At 42.4% G+C, this 18,367-nt stretch overlaps 1 protein-coding gene across 1 annotated transcript in view; it reads right to left on the bottom strand.

Moving 5' to 3' along the window:
* angpt1 (angiopoietin 1) overlaps positions 1–10,330 on the bottom strand; it is a 53,586-nt gene extending 43,256 nt beyond the window's left edge. The window contains exon 1 of the mRNA XM_047605512.1: positions 9,415–10,330. Coding sequence (XP_047461468.1) covers positions 9,415–9,852 — 438 coding nt within the window. The 5' untranslated portion in view covers positions 9,853–10,330. The remainder of the gene's footprint in view (positions 1–9,414) is intronic.
* Between the last annotated feature and the right edge of the window lie 8,037 nt (positions 10,331–18,367).

Genomic DNA, 18,367 nt, shown 5'->3' on the forward strand with positions numbered 1-18,367 from the left:
CCATCAGGATGCGTGCGTTTGAAACCGTCAGTACGGCACACAATAATCACCGACCGCATCTTTTCTCTCACCCGCGCCACACGACAAAAAGACATTAAACAAACACGCGAGGCAACGTGAGGCCTTAAGAGCAAGCGGCTCATATCCCGCCGCCGCAAGATCACAACAAAAACAACAGGGCCAATCATCATTCACTTGAAGATCTATCTAGCCTGCACCGCGAGGGAGTAGAAGTGTTTATCTTTCATTCGCTATCTCGTCCACAACTGCTTCTCTTTGTCTACAGTTTTCCACCACTCCGCAGCCTTTTTCTTCTCATGTTCGAGCATCTGATTGTGATTCTTTTGTTTCTTCAATTTGAAATCACACAGTCCTGCAGGGCCCAACTCCAAACAAGGTGAAACAACACTGTTCTCCAAAGCCCCTGGAAGGCTCCCCGGCGCTGACAGACAAAGACATCCACTAAGAATGTCGGAGAAAGTCTGAATTTTTCTCCCGACTCCACGGGATTTACACAATTAAATTTGGGATTTATAATCATGACATAGACGGAGTTCAAACAGCACAACGTAAGAGTAAACTCCCAACTGGATGAACATAAAATGAGGCATGCAGCGAGAGCACTGAAACGGCGTATTCGCATTTTTCACTCTCCTGCCCTTTGCCAGAATCAGCAACACGAGGCATGCGTGTTTTCTCAGAGTTATCTTTTCCTGGAAGTAAAGCAGCTGTAAAAGAAAGTGACTGACACATTATTGTAAATTCACACTGCGCAAGACGTCCTGCCGCATCCACTCCAGCGGGCTCCGATTTCCAAACACACATTCGTTTAAAAAAAAAAAAATACAATTTTCGGTTCCCTCGACCTTCATCAAGCCTCGATTTACAGCCTTACCATCCAAAATGAGCCGAGGTCTGGAAGATAATAAATAGCAGCAGATACGGGTGAGTAATATTATCATCTATTCTGTTTATCAAGCGTCATTATAAAACAAAAATACAATGAAGATAAGAGCCAGGGACTGAAATAGGTTCAAACACCGTCGTGATTTCCTGCAGGCTGCAAAAACACATTACTTGTACGCTAACCGTGGCGCACAGATTGACTGCATTGTCTAATGTTTCCCTCTATCTACACCGTTATTATCTTATATTTGGCTCATAATCACTCAACCTTAACAGCGGCAGACATGCAGACATGAACCTTGTGCTTTTGGAAACTCTTCTGACCATAACTTACACACTCACTGCTAATGGCTTACACTTGCCTGCCTGAAATAATGTTATTTATACTCATTCTTTCAAGAGGAAGAAATGCAAACACCTCTGTAGAATAAAACTTCCACATGTAGCTATTATCTCAAAATATTAACTACAATCCATATTCTAACAGTGGATCAAATGAACTCCTGTGTGTGAAAGGGTAGTAGATACACAAAGTTAGCGAGTAGCTGCTAACATAGTGGAGCTAAAAAGGCCGCTGCGGGAGATCAAGCTGAAAGAAAGCTGAATATGGGTCTGATCTGCTGGACAATGACTGGATTTATATCCACTGTGGGATACATGAAAGGAGTCATTAGGCTTCCTAAAAGATTCTTAAGCTCCCCTAAATAACTTTGTGTATATTTATTTATTTATTTTACAAAAAAGTGCCGACAATTTCAATATAAAGTGGCCAGAATATGAGTTTAAATAAATAATTATATATGATATCCTACATATGATCATAAACCTGTTTTCCTTCACTTCATACTGTTAGGTAGAGCAAGCCCCTTCAATGCGTCCTTATCCAATCCGTTCCACTTTTCATATTTGCTTGTAGGTTTGCTGTAGAGGTGATAACAATTATTGTGTTGTGAGCGAAAGTCATGGCATTAGCCTCTATGTTGATTAGTTACAGTCACTGTTTTTCATTGTTACAGTGTGAAACAATTGAAATAATAATAAATAAAGTCTCAGTCTTTATTAGCTGTTTGTGGAATTTTGTGCTTGCATGCTATGTTCGCTTACATCCAGTGCATCTCCTGGGGACTAAGCCTCCCCTCTCCTTAAAACCTAGTGATGCCCCTGTTTATCTGAACAGATTATCTTAAAGGTGCTAAATGTTTGTATAATAACAATAGATCGAACAACAACTTACTTTGACAAGTTTCATTCCAAGTTACCAACTTGGACAATTATGAGGCAATTTTACACTCATTCAGCTCTACAGAGCATTTTAGTATCTTTCAGCTCTTTGTTTTGGTTTTATTGTCTCCAACTTTAAAATTTTCATCAGCAATTGCCATTTTTTAGCAAGTTTAATTCTAAATATCAAGCAGAAAATGAGCAATAACTGGTAAATATAATGAAACATTTTGCAGATAAAGGGTCAGATATTTGCCTGTAGTTGATAGAGTCCAAATTGGAGCTAACAGAAAGATGAAAATGGCCCCCCACACTGATCAACGGTCCAAGAACTATACTTAAATTTTGTGTTCATAGTTCATTTCCTTCAAAACGGAACAAATTAGTCCCATGCTGGATTGACGAACGGCAGAGAACATGCATTCATAATACCTACAGCGACCTAATGAAGAAAAATTAGCACCATTCCAGGAGTGAATGTACTCGAGGGTGCATGAAAACACAAACCTATCAGAGGAAACGTATTCCTCTGATGCATCAGCGGGTGCCAAGCTACAAGCTAACGACAACAGCAAGAATATCGTAAATTCTACCTGCATTCAGCCAAATGTATAACCTCGTAATTAAAACAAAATAAATCCCCCTTTAAAGTAGCCACCAGAGAGTCATTCGCTAAAATGAATGATGGAAAGGGAACCGAACGCTTGCTTTACTGCTGCAATAAGGGAGGCTTGACAGATTCAAGGCAACCAAAGAATTTTACTGCTTCATCCATTGAGCTTTAAAAAGACGGAGGTGTACTGTACCTGCCTGCTCAGCATCAAATCTGCCAGCATGTTCGGGGGCCATCGGCTGAACGAAATATGACTCACGGGGGGAAGAGAAAAAAAAAGCCTCGAAACAAAGTAGTTTGCCATATTGAGCGTGACAAAACTACTAAATGTCCCCTTTTCCTGAAAATCTTAACAGCGTCAGGCTCCATTTTCGCGCCCGCGTGGAAATACCAAATCATTGCCTGTAATGTTTTTCCTTATTCCCACAGCATGCTGAGCTGAGGGCTCCCTTTCCTTTTCGCTTGCACTCATTGCACAAGTGCAACCAGCACAGCTTTTCGGGAAGCTGTTATTGGGTTGTCTTTCCACAATTTCTACGGTTTCCTTTTTACAAGTTTTGGGGTCAGAAAGGAAGAACTTTCTATTCCTCTGAACATTTTTTCGCCTTTATGTATCATCCGATTGTTAGTTTTGGCCCGGATTGTCAGTGCAAATAAACTCTGATGGAGGAAGTCAACACTAAAATAGAGGTTTCTCCTTGGGTCCCCAGACATGCTGTGTGGCCCTCTGATAGCATTAAGTAGAGAAACATATTGGTCTGAACTCCCAATATGGAAAGGAAACAAGGTGCTGCCCACATGTCGTATATCCTTTATGAGAATCCATGTTCATGAAGAGGCAGAAAGATGGGAATTTCACAGGGATAAGACGCCGCGGATGGTCCCCCCATCCCCTCCTCTCCCTCCCTTTTGTTCAACAGCTTAGTTTGGCAGGGGTCGTCTTTCTCAAGAAATGCTGCTCTCAGCCACTTCCTACTGTCTCCACCAGGAGGAAAATGAGAAGATCTATTACTTTCACTCCCAAGAGCAGATAGAGCATTTGGCTTTGGATTTTGTCTGTCTGCGCCAAAAACATTCATTGTCCCTGAAATATTAAAGAAGCAGAAAGGATATTTTCATGTGCTGTGTGATGCGTGTTCCGGAAAACTGAAAGTATCCCGTGCACCCTTAACTCAGCGTGACCTTTTCGTCAGGGAAGCTCAGAGGAAAAGAGAGTGTGAAATAAAAAAGACAAATATGTTGGGTTCTGCTACACCGATTTTGATAGTTGTGCACTAGCTGTCCGTGTAAAGGTCATGAAAACAGCAGATTCCCATTCAATACGCCAAATAAAGCATGTGTAATATGTAGATATTTGTCAGGTTTTAGAAGCTTTAATTGGTCTACATGCATCAGATAAGTAAGTCAATTGGTTTTTATACAGCCAGTTCAGTGATTTGCAACACATAGACTACACAGGCCATTGCCTGGGGTGCAGAGATTTCCAGGGCCCCCCCAAATGTCTCATAAAAACTGATTAATAAAGTTTTCAATAGGCTGTGACTGTTACTGTGAATAAACTGTTATTATTTAAAGTATATTAGGTGTTATGCTAAGAAGTGTGAGACTGTGATGTTAAATAAGCATTATTTTAGTATCGTTTTCATTAAAGTAAACAGTTTAGAAACACTCAATATCTGTTTTATTTATTGGTGTATAGAGGTTTGCTGTTTTTATTATATTAAGCTTAACTTGCTTGAGTGGCTCAACTTTTTTATGTTTTATTTTTTTACTGTGGCCTGTTTTGCTCATGAAGTGTAATAGAATGTGGCTTCTTAGTGGACCATCTATGAGTGAGGAATCTCTTCATTGTACTTTCACAAATTTTCACAAGGGGCCCTTTGCTTAGTAAATTTTGCTTAATTTACATATTTCCAAAATGAAACTTATTGGCAGCGACCATCCGAGCTCATTATCCCTTAGTTCACTAGAGCTTCACTCTAGGCTATAATTAACAGAATTCTGAAACAGAAAATCCAAAAGGTTTAAAAAGGCAACTGGACTTGTAGAGTTTCTTGAAGACACTTTGCCGCTCATCTTCAATTCAGAGTAGCTTCTTCAGTTCTCCACAAAGAAAATTTGCATTTTTTTGGCACTGCTCCAAAAAAATTGGATACAACCTTCTAGAAATGTATGTTTTCCTTTCATACGGTGCAGTTAGAGTACATTCATGTTGCTGATCCTCTTGCTCATTCATTGCTGGACTGCTGCCAATTTTTCCCAACACGCAACTGGTTTTTGACTTTGGGTCAACCTGCCTGAAGACTCCCGTAGATGTGTTTCCAAGCGACGCCATCGGTGAGGGGCACATCCCACAACACCGTGGGGAGAAAACAAACCGGAATGACTGATAGCTCCCTAGGAGATGAACATGTAGAGTTATTTTGGTGCCTGTGCACATCACAGTGGTAAAAAGCAGAACATGTTCTATACTCCAAAAAAAAAAAAAAAAACAACGTAAGAACAGAATTAGCTGTTAGCACTCTGATCATTCCTGTAGATTTTTATGTAGGCTGCAGAGGGGTTTGCATTCTTATAACTGCAAGAATAAACATCTGTTTTATGGTAAGGCTGCACACCCTGTAGCTTTGTGTCTGGTGGTTATTGATAATGTCTTTCAGACATTGGCTGAGCTTGACGTGCGTTAAGAGTTTCAATGTGGCTAGCTTTGGGTGAAAATGCATGAAAACGATTTCATGGCTACATGAAAAATAATAAATAAATAAAATCAGGTGCCCAGAGCCTCTTCACGATGCTGTAAAATGGTTCTTAATTATCACAGTTTCTTAGATTTAAAGGAATCATCTGTATTTATTATTAATATAGCATGTTACATTAATCTTAAGGCCTGTATATTTTGTGGATTATTATAAATAGCCACACAGGGGGAATTTAACACCAAAATTACTTCATTATTTTTTACGCTAATGCTCATTGTGTGAGGGGGTCTGTTCTTTTCACCGTTTTTGATTTTATTGCTCAATCTCTCATAAACCACAATGCTGAACCACACTGATTCAGCTACCTGCTGTTTTATAGTCCATCTGTTGCTTTTATTGATACATGGGTATATTCTTTCTCTGATTCACATCCAGAGTTATGCAAAACCCCACAAAGGTTTCGTTTAGAAAGCCTTTCCGCGGCTCCTCACCTTGCCGTCAGGCCAGAGTCATAATCCTTGGACAAACACAAGCCACCTTTTACTGGTCAGGAATGTTATCAGGGTCCATATACTCTACCCTGGGTGGACAGAGCAAAGATCTCAGACTTAGAATGCTTCCCCCAACAGCTGTTTGCTGCATCACTCTGACTTTCTACCCCCCACGCTGGACTGAGTACCAAGGAAAAAGAGGTGCTATCTAGAGTGGTCTCCTCTGTCCACCTCTTTCATCAAGGCTGGTTGGAGCAACATCAGGGCGAGCTTTTCTTTAAAGACAAGCGGTAAAAAGCCTGGCGTGATTAAGATAGATAGACTGGTCTGGATACTTAATCTTCTGTCCAATGAAAAATGTTAACTGCATCCTGATGTTCCCCCCCATGCAGCATAATTAGTCTGAATTACCACTGTGTGTTTAAGCCTCCCTCTGAAATGCCATTGCCAATTCCTTTCTGGTGCCGATATGCCTAGTTGTGGTTGTGTTTTTCTGCTGTGTGTTATTTTATACATCTATCTATCTTACATCTAAGACAGATTAAAAGTTTGACTCATTCACAGATCAGTTGAGAAATGAATAGAAACTATTGTTTTCACACGCTCCAGTCCTTAATACTGAGGAGAACGTTATTCTAGACGTCTCATTTGTCAAACCTTCAGTTTACTAGTGCTGCCGTTGTGTTTTCATAGTATCACTTGCGCTATCACAGAAGGATGTGGTCCACTGAGCGAAGATAAAGCCAGTATTATTTCATCTCTGGCCTTTCTTGACACACGGATTGCTTTTCAGAGCCATACAGAAACACACACAGGTTTTCAGACCTGACTTCAGCAGTAAAAAACACTAAAACATCATCAGCAAAAGGTCAAACATTTGTATATTTTATCTTCAGCCCTCTGACTTCATTCTTATTTTTCCTACACGATTAGGCATAACATTATGACCATCTTCCTAACATTGTGTAGGTCTCCCTTATGCCTCCAAAATAGTCGTGACTCATCAGAGAATGGACATGGGCCTTCTGGGGGGGGGGGGCTCTCGTGGTGTCTGGCGACAGGATGTTTTAAGTGGGGGTCTTGGGCTCCTATTGGTTGAGGGGAGGGGTCTGTGTGGATCATCCCACAGAAACATGATCAGTTTGACATCTAGTACATTTGGAGGCCAGGTCAACACCTTGTGGTGTTTTTCATGTTTTTTTTTTTTTTTTTTTTTCTTTTTTGTTTTTTGTTTTTTTGAGTTTCTAAACCATTTTTGTGTGTCAAGGAGTGTGTTTTCTATGGGTTGGGGTTGCCTGGTCTGGTCTAGGTGAGTGGTACAACTAACTAACATGCACGTGAAAAGTTTCCCAGCATAACATTGTCACAAGATGGTCAATAATATTCACTTTTCATGTGATTTTAATTTTATGGCTGATCGGTGTATTTCTGCCTTTAAAAGGTAAAACCACACATACATTTGAGTAATATCTGAAGAATGGCGTGTCTTTAATGTTGACACACAGCATATACAGTGGATTGCTGAACATCTAAACTGAGAAACGCAGCCCAGTGATTAGATGATGTCGCACAGATTCTGACCTGTAATCTCAAAATCCCTCGCACACTATATTTCGGTTGGATTCACTCGCAGTTCTGTGTGCTCTGAGGCTCAATAAGAGATTGTGAATTCACAGGCCTCCATCGCTACCTCCCCCTAATTACAAACTCAGTCAACATCTCGGTATAACACACTGCACAGAGAGCCTTGGCTAATTGATGAGGAATGACTTCTTCCTCCAACCTGAGGAGTGAAACTTTCTGGGGTCTAAATAAAAAGCAGACACAGCAGCAGCAGCAGCACAGCTCAGGCATTTTCAGGAGGACACGCTGGTTTGCTAATGAATAGACCCGTGGTATTGATGAAGTTATAGTTGATTGTTCCCCCCCGAGTTACACCGTGATCCATCAAATCCTTTGCACGTTATCTGCGCTCTGCTGGACCGATATGACCAGTAGACAAAAACAAACCATTAGCTTTAAGCAATTAATCACGGATCAGACCGGCTAATCCCATTCAAGAGAGACAATATTGTGAAAAGTCGAGCAGGAGAGTCCTGGCGTGCCGAATTTGGAAGTCTGTTTATTTGGTTCGTGTGTTCGTTTCGGGGAGATGGCCTCACTCTCTTCGGAGACACGGAGGAAAGTCTCATGGCTTGAAGAATCCGAGTTCCTGCCAAACCATGTCAGCCATGGCCTCACAATTCCCAAATCGTCAACATCGCACGAGAACCAACTTGAACACAGCAAACATCGTATTTTACTTTTAGAAAAGTAGGAATAAAAGCAGTAAATAGGAATTTGTTCAGTCTGCACATTTGCCAAATGACACTTAGGATTGGAAATGTTTGAAAACAAATCAAACAAATTCAGGGTTTTATTCTTTGATGCGAGTCTCCAAGTTTTCAAGCTGAACTCACACGTCCTTGACTTGAACAAATAAAGGGAGCATTCTCTCTCTGTGTCTTTTCCTCTTCGGTGCGTCTCTCGGGGCTTTCTCTGACTTCCTGCCATTAAAGAGACAGCCCACTGGAGAACTGTGGGTGACTGACACATAACTACCTCTGCACTGTGACCAATGGTCTGTGCAACCCGACTGGACATCTGTGGAATTCAGTCGTCTATGCAGGAAAGAAAATAAAAAAAAGAAAAAAAGAAGAGAAGGTAAGGAAAGAATGGTGTGCGTTTGCCGCACTGGTGCAGAGCGGCGGACGGGGACACGCAGCGGTCGAAAATCAGACAGCTGCACGAGATCCAGAACATAACATTCAGTCGAGTTAATGTACACAGCTGCATAACAGCTCATCAGTTCATTCCAGCTTCTATTGTTATTATATTTACATATTTCACTAACAGAAGCTTTCCAAATTGCCGACTTTTCAGAAACAGAGTTAGACAAGTCGTTTATGAGGACAGGATTGGCGAACATTTCTCAACTGCTGTGGGAGTACATGGTGTAATTCTTCGTCCTCTCATATTTTATTTTGAATGCGGCCACACAGCAGCATCATACGACCCAAAAAATAAAAAAAAAAAAGTCATAAACACTCTCACTGACAAACACTTTGACAAACAGCGTGTAGGCAACATGAAAACAGCAAACATAGCGCGGTCTGAGTCTGAGAGCCCCATCCAGAAACCAAAACAAGTTTTCTAGTAAAGCCACAAACAGACTCTCGGCAGAGACCACACGCACGCCCACGGGGAAACACAAATATCTCAACAAATACACTGCGGCGCGGCCACTTCAAAGGAAGCGGCTTCGCTCTTATGCACATGCAGCAACGACAAGATCTAATTAAAACAGGAAAACCCCAGTGTAATTAAGTCTTCCATTCAGAAAACATCATGTCAAACGGAAAAAGCCAACGTGTTCTGGTGATTTTTTATTTTTTTTTAAAGGACACTCGTGCATGCACTTCCCACCACCACCTGATCTCCTTACCTTCTGTAGCCACTGAGTATAATTCTCCATAATGTGCTCAAGCTGCTGGATCTTCTGGCTGGGAAAGTCTGGCTCAGGTGGCGGAGCGTCCCTCTGGAGAGAGTTGGCGTTGTACTGCGTGCTACTGGCTTTCTCCTCCTTGCAGGAACCACCTCCGGCTCCATCTCCCTCAGGTAGGATGAACGTGTAGGTGCACTGGCCATGCTGAATCTTATGAAAACGTCTGCTGCTATAATTACTACTACTACTACTACTACTTCCTCCAGTGCTACTACTACTACTACTGCTGCTGCTGCTGCTGCTACTGCTGCTGCCACCTGTGCTGCTGCTGCTGCTGCTGCTATCCGTCGCCCTCCGCTGTTCCCCTCCTCCGCAGCTCACAATCACCAGAAGCGCCGCCAGCGAGAGCAAGTGACGGCCAAAGGGGTGCCACAGCATCGTATCGGCCTCAGAAACTGGTCTCGAGCGGATAAAGTTCTTGCGCGCTTCTACCTTTAGGTGTGAGTAGGTGATTCTGGATCAGAAAACGATGAAGAACACCGCTGGCCTAAAACATGCGTCGCCCATCCTCAAGTTGGACCTCCAGCGTCGGAAGCTCCGGCAGACTCTTCCCACAGACGGCACTCATGCTACGTTCATGCTACAACCTCCTTCAAAGTTGCTGCCCAGCCAGGAAAAGTTGCACACATCTCTTGTGGAGCAGTGACAGCTCGGATATCAGCCTCCCGGTGTTCCTCCAGTAAATCAACGTCTGGTGCAGGTCTGAGGCTGCGTGAATCAGTCTGTGCATTTGAAATAGGTGCGGGGTGAGCCGGGATGGTGTCGTCAGACCTCCCCTGGTCTGTCTGCCTTCCCTTCCTCCTCTGCTCTCTGACTTAACGACTGGGGAGAGTGAGAGAGACGCTCACTCTGAAGAACAGTTCCAAGCTTCCAGCACACTCTGCGCCTGCCCCTCGCAGAGTCTGCACAGGAATGTGACTGTGTGCATGGACGTGTGTGTGTGAGTGTGTGTGTGACTGTGTGTGTGTGTGTGTGTGTGTGTGAAAGTGTGTGTGATCCTGGCAGAAAAAGACCCCAGCACAGAGGATGTGCTTAGACTGTGAGGATCGGTTTACAGGCAAGCTCATGTGGGTGACCTGCCTTCTTGCTTGTGTACTGACACAAAAAGCCCGTCTGAACGCGTGCTTTTAATTCGTCTGCGCCCGAGAAAGCCCGACTCCCCACCGCTCTCCATAATGGCAGGTGCTGTGTTACGAGAGTATTTTTATCGCCTAATCAACTTTGCTCGCTTTCCACAACAGAAACCCACAAGCAAGGCAAAGAAAATCTCTACAGAGGGAAAGAATGGGCCATTTGGATTCAAACTGTAGTTGAAAATATGAGGAATTCAAGTGTTTCTGGGGAACACGAAGTGTCATTCATTATTTTGTCAGTGCAAAGTTTTCTCTTAATTACTTGATAAATTCTCAAGCTGCTCTTGCAGATTTGTTATCCACGACTTAGTGTGATGCCTTGCTACAGCGCAGCCTGCCAGTAGCTGCAAGGCTTCTGCAGCTAAAAAGAGTTTGATCGCCGCCATCTGTGTGCTTTCTGCATTTGATTTAGGGGCAGACTGGTGCATCATGTTCCAGCATGAATGGAACAATTCGTTTGTCTTCTGTCACAATTCAAAGCCTCGGTCTCCGAAAAAGAAGATTTTTAAATCCACTTAACCCAACCTGTTAATTAGAGAGTATCAGAGAGTCTATAACAGGGAGAATTATAAGTGACAACTTGAAACTTTTGACCTTGTTCTAATCAGCTCATTAGAATCTGAGGCAGCCTCAGGCCTTCCTGAGATGTAACGTTCCAAACTTTAATTCCTCCCATACAACTCAGGAAACGCAGAAATTGCACATACACACCAATGTATATGCACCTTTAGGTAGAAACCTGTGCGTGGTACAGGTGCGTGAATGTGTGTGTGTGCGTGTGAGCGAATGGGTGGGTTCCATTAGGTAGAAATGGGCTGTATAAACACAAGACCATTTACCAACATAAAACCCCAGTATTAGGGTTTTAGGAAGGTGGTCATAATGCAATGCCTGATCGGTTTATGTTTCCTTCTCCTAGTGATCGATAAGTAAGTGAGAGTGAAGCCTGACGTGTCACCAAATCAATCCAAACTTTCTGTCATCATTGCTGAGCACAACGCACGGTTTTTACAAAAGAAAGTATATCTCTTTTATTCCAAGCATTGTTTCTCCACCATCAACCACAGACCACCATCTGGTCTGCGGTTTGTTTGTTTGTGTGTTATACAAGTAGTTGGTTATACTAGCGGCTAATGTAGCCTCAAACTGTCAGCATGAAGCAGGGATAAAGAGCAGACTACGGAGGTTTGCTGATACATTTATTATTTTATTTTCAAAGTTCAGCTCCAACCAATTTTGACTGGTTCGATCACTTGGGGCGACGAATCAGATTCTTTTCAGGCAACGACTGTAGCTAAGAAGTGGCCGAACGCATCTCAATCTGAGTAAAGCTTTTGTCTGGAAGTTTTATTTTCTGCCTTTCCCCCATACACCGGTCCTCCCTTACATGTTGATATCTTCCTGTATGCTATATACAGTGCGTCCCTACCGCGCACACCATCTGTGATGTTGCGTTTTCAAGGAAACAAAAGTGAACTCCAAGAATGAGCAAGAGATGAAGGAATGCGCCTTTATCGTCAAACCAGAAGAAAGAGCGGGAGTGAGGAAACGCAGCGCTGAAGGGCCCCGGCTCAAAGGTCAAGTCTTTGTTATGGTCAGTCCATTTAAATCTCGGAATCGGGGAGAAGCATCTGTCTGATATCTGGATGAACTTCAACATTCCTCTTCTTCCCAAAACAATCCATGTGTCGTGTTTGTGCTCCCATATTTGTATGAGCTACACGTTAGCCAAGGGGCGTACGCCGTGCCTCACGCTTACTGTACATGATGTAGAGGGCCGCGTAATAATAACGTGCGTGTTTGACGCTGTGTATGTATCCAGTGATATCAGGGGGCTAAGAAAAGTTGGGCTGTGTGGGAGCAGGAAGGGCTGAGGGGAGGGGCGATGTGAACAAAATGCACGAAGGAGACCCGAGATAACAAACCCTCTGAATAACCCAGCCTGACCAAGACACAAAGCATGTTTGCTCTTGGAATGCTTGTCTTAGGTTGACTTACGTTGCTGGTGTGCTACAACTGAGGCGCCGGTTACTGTGTCCAAGGGAAGCGGAGCGGGAGATAATCGCCACAGTTGGGCAACTTTCAGCATGCAAAAGCAAGACTACACATCATTTCTGTGGATTACACATAAAAAAAAAAAAAAATTTAAAAAAAAACTCTAAGCAACCTTAACAAGGTACTTTGGGCCTGTCAGACTTTGGGTATTTCCACATGCTCAAGAGGTAATGTGCATGTGGCTGTGAGAAGAGACAGTCTGCAAGAAGCCAACTAGATCTAGGGGATATTAGCTGTATTTCCTTTACAGTTTCTCACAAAATAAAAGAGATATTTCTGAAATTTCAATAAATATTAGGTTTTGCGCATTTCTAGGAGTAATGGAAACAGTTGTTCACAATCACCTGGGTGATGGTGATAGTCTCATCTGGAGGTGAGCATTGGTCTCTAACAAACCATAATCGTGAGTTTTGTGAAGATATAATCTCTCCACCAGTGGTCGAGACGTCTTCAAGAAAACTCACTTTTATTTAACCCCTTGACACCTGAATATCCGCATAAAAAAAAAACTTGCGGTATTACCATAACTCACAGATGGACCAAAATCAAAGTGAAGTTGCGCTTTCTGGGTAAAAACATGATGACACACCGCTGCTGTTGGCTGCAGGTTGGGGAGTGACGCAAGACTGGGGAGACCCAGGAACAGAGATTCGTTTGCAAGAATTTGTTGGTAAAAACAATTTATATATATCACATAGGACTTCCAGGCAAAAGCACAACTTCCCAGTGTTCAGTCACATTCAATAGAGCAAACCATCGTGAATTACGGTAATTCAAAGCGATATATTCAGGCCTTAAAGGGTTAAGTCTTGTTTTTAGATGCATCTTAAGCTGATGACTGAGAATCTTCCCAGACATTCTACACAGTGAATGAGTTTTCCCTTTGTTAACTGACTTAATGATGCTTCCGGTCGTAATTTCAGTCAACAAGAGAGAGGTTAGTCAACGCTACACGATTGGTATCGTAAAGTTAGCATGTGAGACTGAAGCGTTTGCAGCCCCAGAATAGAAACAATCCCCATTGTCACATCGTGTTGTGTTGCAACCAGCGTTGGCTTGTCTTGAACTGGATGAAACACACAAGCTGTGTTGATAAGTGCGTGGTGTCATCTCAGATCTGGATTCCTAACGGAATGTAAACTCATTGAGAACACAAACACGGTTTTTGAGGTTAGGAGAGTAAAATCATTTTCTAACCCTCGGGCTCTCATGCTGCCTGTCCCACACATAAATATGCATACATATATATGTATATATATATATTTCCAACGCACACCCGCTCCAGTTAAGTGTAATAACGACTTCACTGGTGACAGTCAAGCATAGAGTGGCGGTTGTGAGAAGCCTTCAGGCTACTGGCAGTCGTGAGAATCTGGCTTGTGTTACACTTGTGAAAAGTTTGGGAGGACATTTTGTATAACTCAACATCAATCTGACTGACACCGCCTTCCGCATGTAATGTAAAACTGAATATATGATAAGGGCCCGTAGAAGAGCAGAGTGTTTACATCTTTCTCAGTCCCTGTTGATTCGGGCAGAACATTTAAAAAACCAAGAATCGCTCGTTCTCAGCTAATAATAATGTTGTTAACGTTGCCTTCGGTTACTATCGTGTGTTTACAGAACTGAGCTTCATGGTGAGTGTTTAATGGATGTTTTTGACTTGGATCTAACCCAAACGTACTTTGGTAATGTCAGATGCAGCTTTGGCTATATGTGGTGGAAGATTGCCAGAAAGAAGGCTCAGAAAGATAAATTGTATTTATATTCAGTATCTGCTTTCGTTGATATTTGTTAATTAGCAGTTTGTTTGTTTGAATATTCTGTGCATTAATGATAAAACTATTTACATAGCAACTGTTATCATTACATGGTACCTCTACCGGCCATTACTATTGCAGAAAATTTGAAGTACAGCCAGTAGTTTGGTCTCATAATTGACTAACCTTGTGATTACATTTGAGTGATTGGTTACGTTTGTTTTTTAAGATTCCACATGACGTAAGTCTTGATTTGAAGAGAAGCAGGGTGGGGAGATTTGCTATCCACAACCTAATAAGTTGTTATTTCTGCTGAACTCCCCGTGCAAAATCTTTCCATATTCTCCAGAAATCCTTTCCATCACCGATGCTTTGCTATAGCATAGCCTGTAAGAACCTGCTACGCTGCAAGTCTCCTGCAGATAAAAAGACTTTGATCACTGCCATATGTGTGTTTTCTTTGTCGGATTTAAGGGATAAACTAATTCGTCATGCTCTAGTATGAATGAGAACTCATTTGTCCTCTCTCACATGGGTGCAAACACCATGACTTGGTCTTCAAAACCTAAAACTTGAACTTAAAAATTCTTAACTCCAATCAAATATGGTGACTTATATGGCCAAATGTAGACATTCTGAACCTCATGAAAACTACGTACAGTATTACACAAGAAACATGAAATCCATCAGGTCCAGATTCATTTTTATCCCCTGTTTGACATCTCTGCTTATTATTAAGTCATTGGGCTTTTTCATCTGTGATTCCTGGCCAGAAAACAAAGCAAACAATGTGGGTTATAAATGCAGTTGTCACTGAATGTGCGTTCCGTTTGACTCCAAACACAAACCTCAGCAACTCATTCAGACACGCCTGAATAGCTTCGGCTCGCTCACTGTTTACCAGTTTCGTCTTTGAATTTGATGAAACGGTTATATAACGCGGCCAAAGCACTGATGGCATCGCTTCTTTCGCCCCAAACGCTTAAACCATTTGTCATGGTGATTGAAGTGTGCACACACACTCCTGAATACAATGTCCTGGCAATACTGAACCTGTGCCAATGTCCATACAATGGGCTCATCAGCAGAGAGACCTTTTTTTTTTTTTGCAAGTGCTAATGCCGGCCATCCTGGTGAATTATTCTCCTGTTCTGACTCAGGTCAGACGTGTCATATTCTGAGCTGCTTCTGAAAGATCCATAGTCTGGACTGCCGGGGGCCTAGAGGAACCGTTAATCTTACACACAATAACCTCGTTAGCATTTCCCCAAGTGTTGACTTCACTTTTTCACGGGTGACGGTTGAAGCTGAAGAATTATACATTTGTGTTTGTGCTTTGAGTGGTTCCAGTTTTGCGAGGAACTCTACCTAAGTGTGTGTGTGTGTGGGGGGGGAGTTAAGAGTTACACCGACGGATTACTTTCAGGAGCCACTTCAACTACTTTGCAGTAAGCCTGTAGAGTAATAAGCTCAGGTTTTTAAGTCCGCTTTACTGAAATCCTTTTGGAAATTCAGTCCAGTGGTTTTTCCTATGGAGACAAACATGAAAGGCTTAAGAAGAAAAGCAGATACTCAGCTGAGTATAGAGTTATGCAGAGGCATGACGGGAACACAAGTTTTGCTTTTGAGCGTCTTCTAGAAAGAACAAAAATCAAGTGTAAATCACCAACCATTCAATCTGCAAAGAAAAATACAACACCTTACCGTACAATAACTTGTCTCCAGAGGACAAACCATAATCACCTTAGTGGTTCTGTGACATTCCCTAGAGGACCATCACAGCTCAGTTTTTACTTTATGGTACCACTATAAGGTTAACATATGAGGCTTAGGAGAAATCTGAGAAAACCTGTTTTCTCAATGGTCAATATGGGCTATTTCTCCTGCTCTGTTCTCTTTGTCACTTCTGCTTTCCCACGCTGTCAAATCGCTTCATTCTCAACTTCAACTTCACTACTCTTGTCCAAAAATGTGTTTGTCCACATTGTCCAAGCTAATCACTCCCAAGTCCCCGTTCTTTGAATTAAATAAAGTTCTTCAGATTCACTTGAAATTCCTCATTACCAGCCCATCCTGGTTGTGCAGGGCGCCTCAATCGAAGTATCCATCAGCCTGGCTGCTTTACCGTCACCCCGGCCTAGACTGCAGGGCGTCCCGTCTTTATCTCATATCTTTATCTGGGGTACAACCGCCGTTTCTCGCAAGCTCTAGTTACATCAATAAATGTGGCTGTTTACTTTCAAGTGATCTGTCCTTATTGAATTGTGGTTTTGAGGAAATTCATCCATAACTAGGATGGATTACCATCAAAATTTGCCATTAGTATTGCCCTAAGAGTTACCTTTTGCGTAGCTAATATGCTAAAACTAGCATGGTGAATAGAGTGACACGTTTTTAACATTTGCATGTTAGCATTTTGACTGTATCCTCTCTTATCTCTAAAAGTCTGACAGTATAGACACAAACGATGCCAAACATCAGTGGTGTGTTTTACCCGTCAACAGCGGCTCGTATTAATTCCTGGTTCGCCAGCAGAGGATTTGATGGATTTCCTAAACAACGAACCTTGACGGGTGTCTGCCTGGAGCAATGATGTCATCAGGGTGAGACCACAGGAAGAGTGACACCGTGAAGCCATTAGCACAAGGTGGCTGTCATTCTTCGTTATCCAGCCCCAGGCTCTCAAGTCCGTGCTCACCACAGGCATGGCCTTTATCTCCTGTCAAAGCAGCCATGCCCAATGCCTACACCGCCTCAATCCCTCCCATCCTCAGTGCATGAGACAAGAGTTCAGGCCGAGGTGAACGGAAAAGTAAGAAGGTTTCTGTCTGTCAGTATGACGTTAAATCTTTTGTTAAGTCCTTCATTGAAAAGCATTTTTTTTTAAATTGAAACAGAAAAGAAAAGTTAGGAAAAAAGGGGTCTTCCATGGTTAAGGTAACCACTTTCCACTTGGTCCAACAGTTGGGGGTATGGCAACATGCGAGTTCCATAAAATAAATGACAAAGCATGGGCAAACAATAGAAAAAGATAAACATGTAAATAAATGAAAAAGAAAGATGGGTCCTTTGGGACTTCTAAACCACAAAATCAACAATTTTGTGGTTTAGAACCCTCTGTGCTTCACCAATTTATCATTACAGCAAAATCCATTTCAAGTCCTAGCTGGTGTGTATATTTCTTAAAATGTCATTGTGTACGGTATGATCCCGTCTGACTATACCAGCTTCTCACACTTGTCTCGCCATAAGCCACCGCAAATTGTGTCTTTTCGTTTAATTTATGCCTCTGTTACATATGATCAATTTCTTCAAATTTCACGGATCAAATTTGTCACGATCAAGTTTATATGATGTCACTGTGCTTTAGAATTGCAATCATAATTTGACCAATCCCAAGTGAAAACAACGGCACGAATAAAATATGACCTTTTCTGTTGCAATGTCTGGTTGTTGCAAAGGTCAGAGGAGTGTTAAGCTTGATACACACTCAGTTCAGTGGAGACATTTGTTCTTGTTCTCAAGATGAGCAAGATCAAGAACAAAGTTCGCTCTGGGCAGGTTATTTTTACTTGTGCTGGAGTCCTCATGGGGCCCTCCCACTGCAGCTTACATCACAAGTGCTAAGCATTGTGGGGGATGGACGATCAGATGTACTTTTCTTATTATTTTTGGATGTCGGCCAGTCGTTTTGACGCCACTGTCCGACGGATCGCACCATTCATTCAGCACCCACACACAGTATGCCCATCCATACACAGGAGAAATTAGCGGTCACACTGCAAAAATTAGCATCTGGGATCTCACATCCACACGTACCAAAACGGTCCAGTTTTCCTTGGCGTTGTGTCGAGTATTTCTCCATAAATGTTGCTCCATTGCAAAACTGCATCTTGTTATAGAAAGGCTATAGTACATATCCCAGGCCTATGTGTGGCGTCTCCA

The sequence above is a fragment of the Mugil cephalus genome, chromosome 14, assembly GCF_022458985.1.
Source record: "Mugil cephalus isolate CIBA_MC_2020 chromosome 14, CIBA_Mcephalus_1.1, whole genome shotgun sequence".
NCBI classification, from domain to species: Eukaryota; Metazoa; Chordata; class Actinopteri; order Mugiliformes; family Mugilidae; genus Mugil; species Mugil cephalus.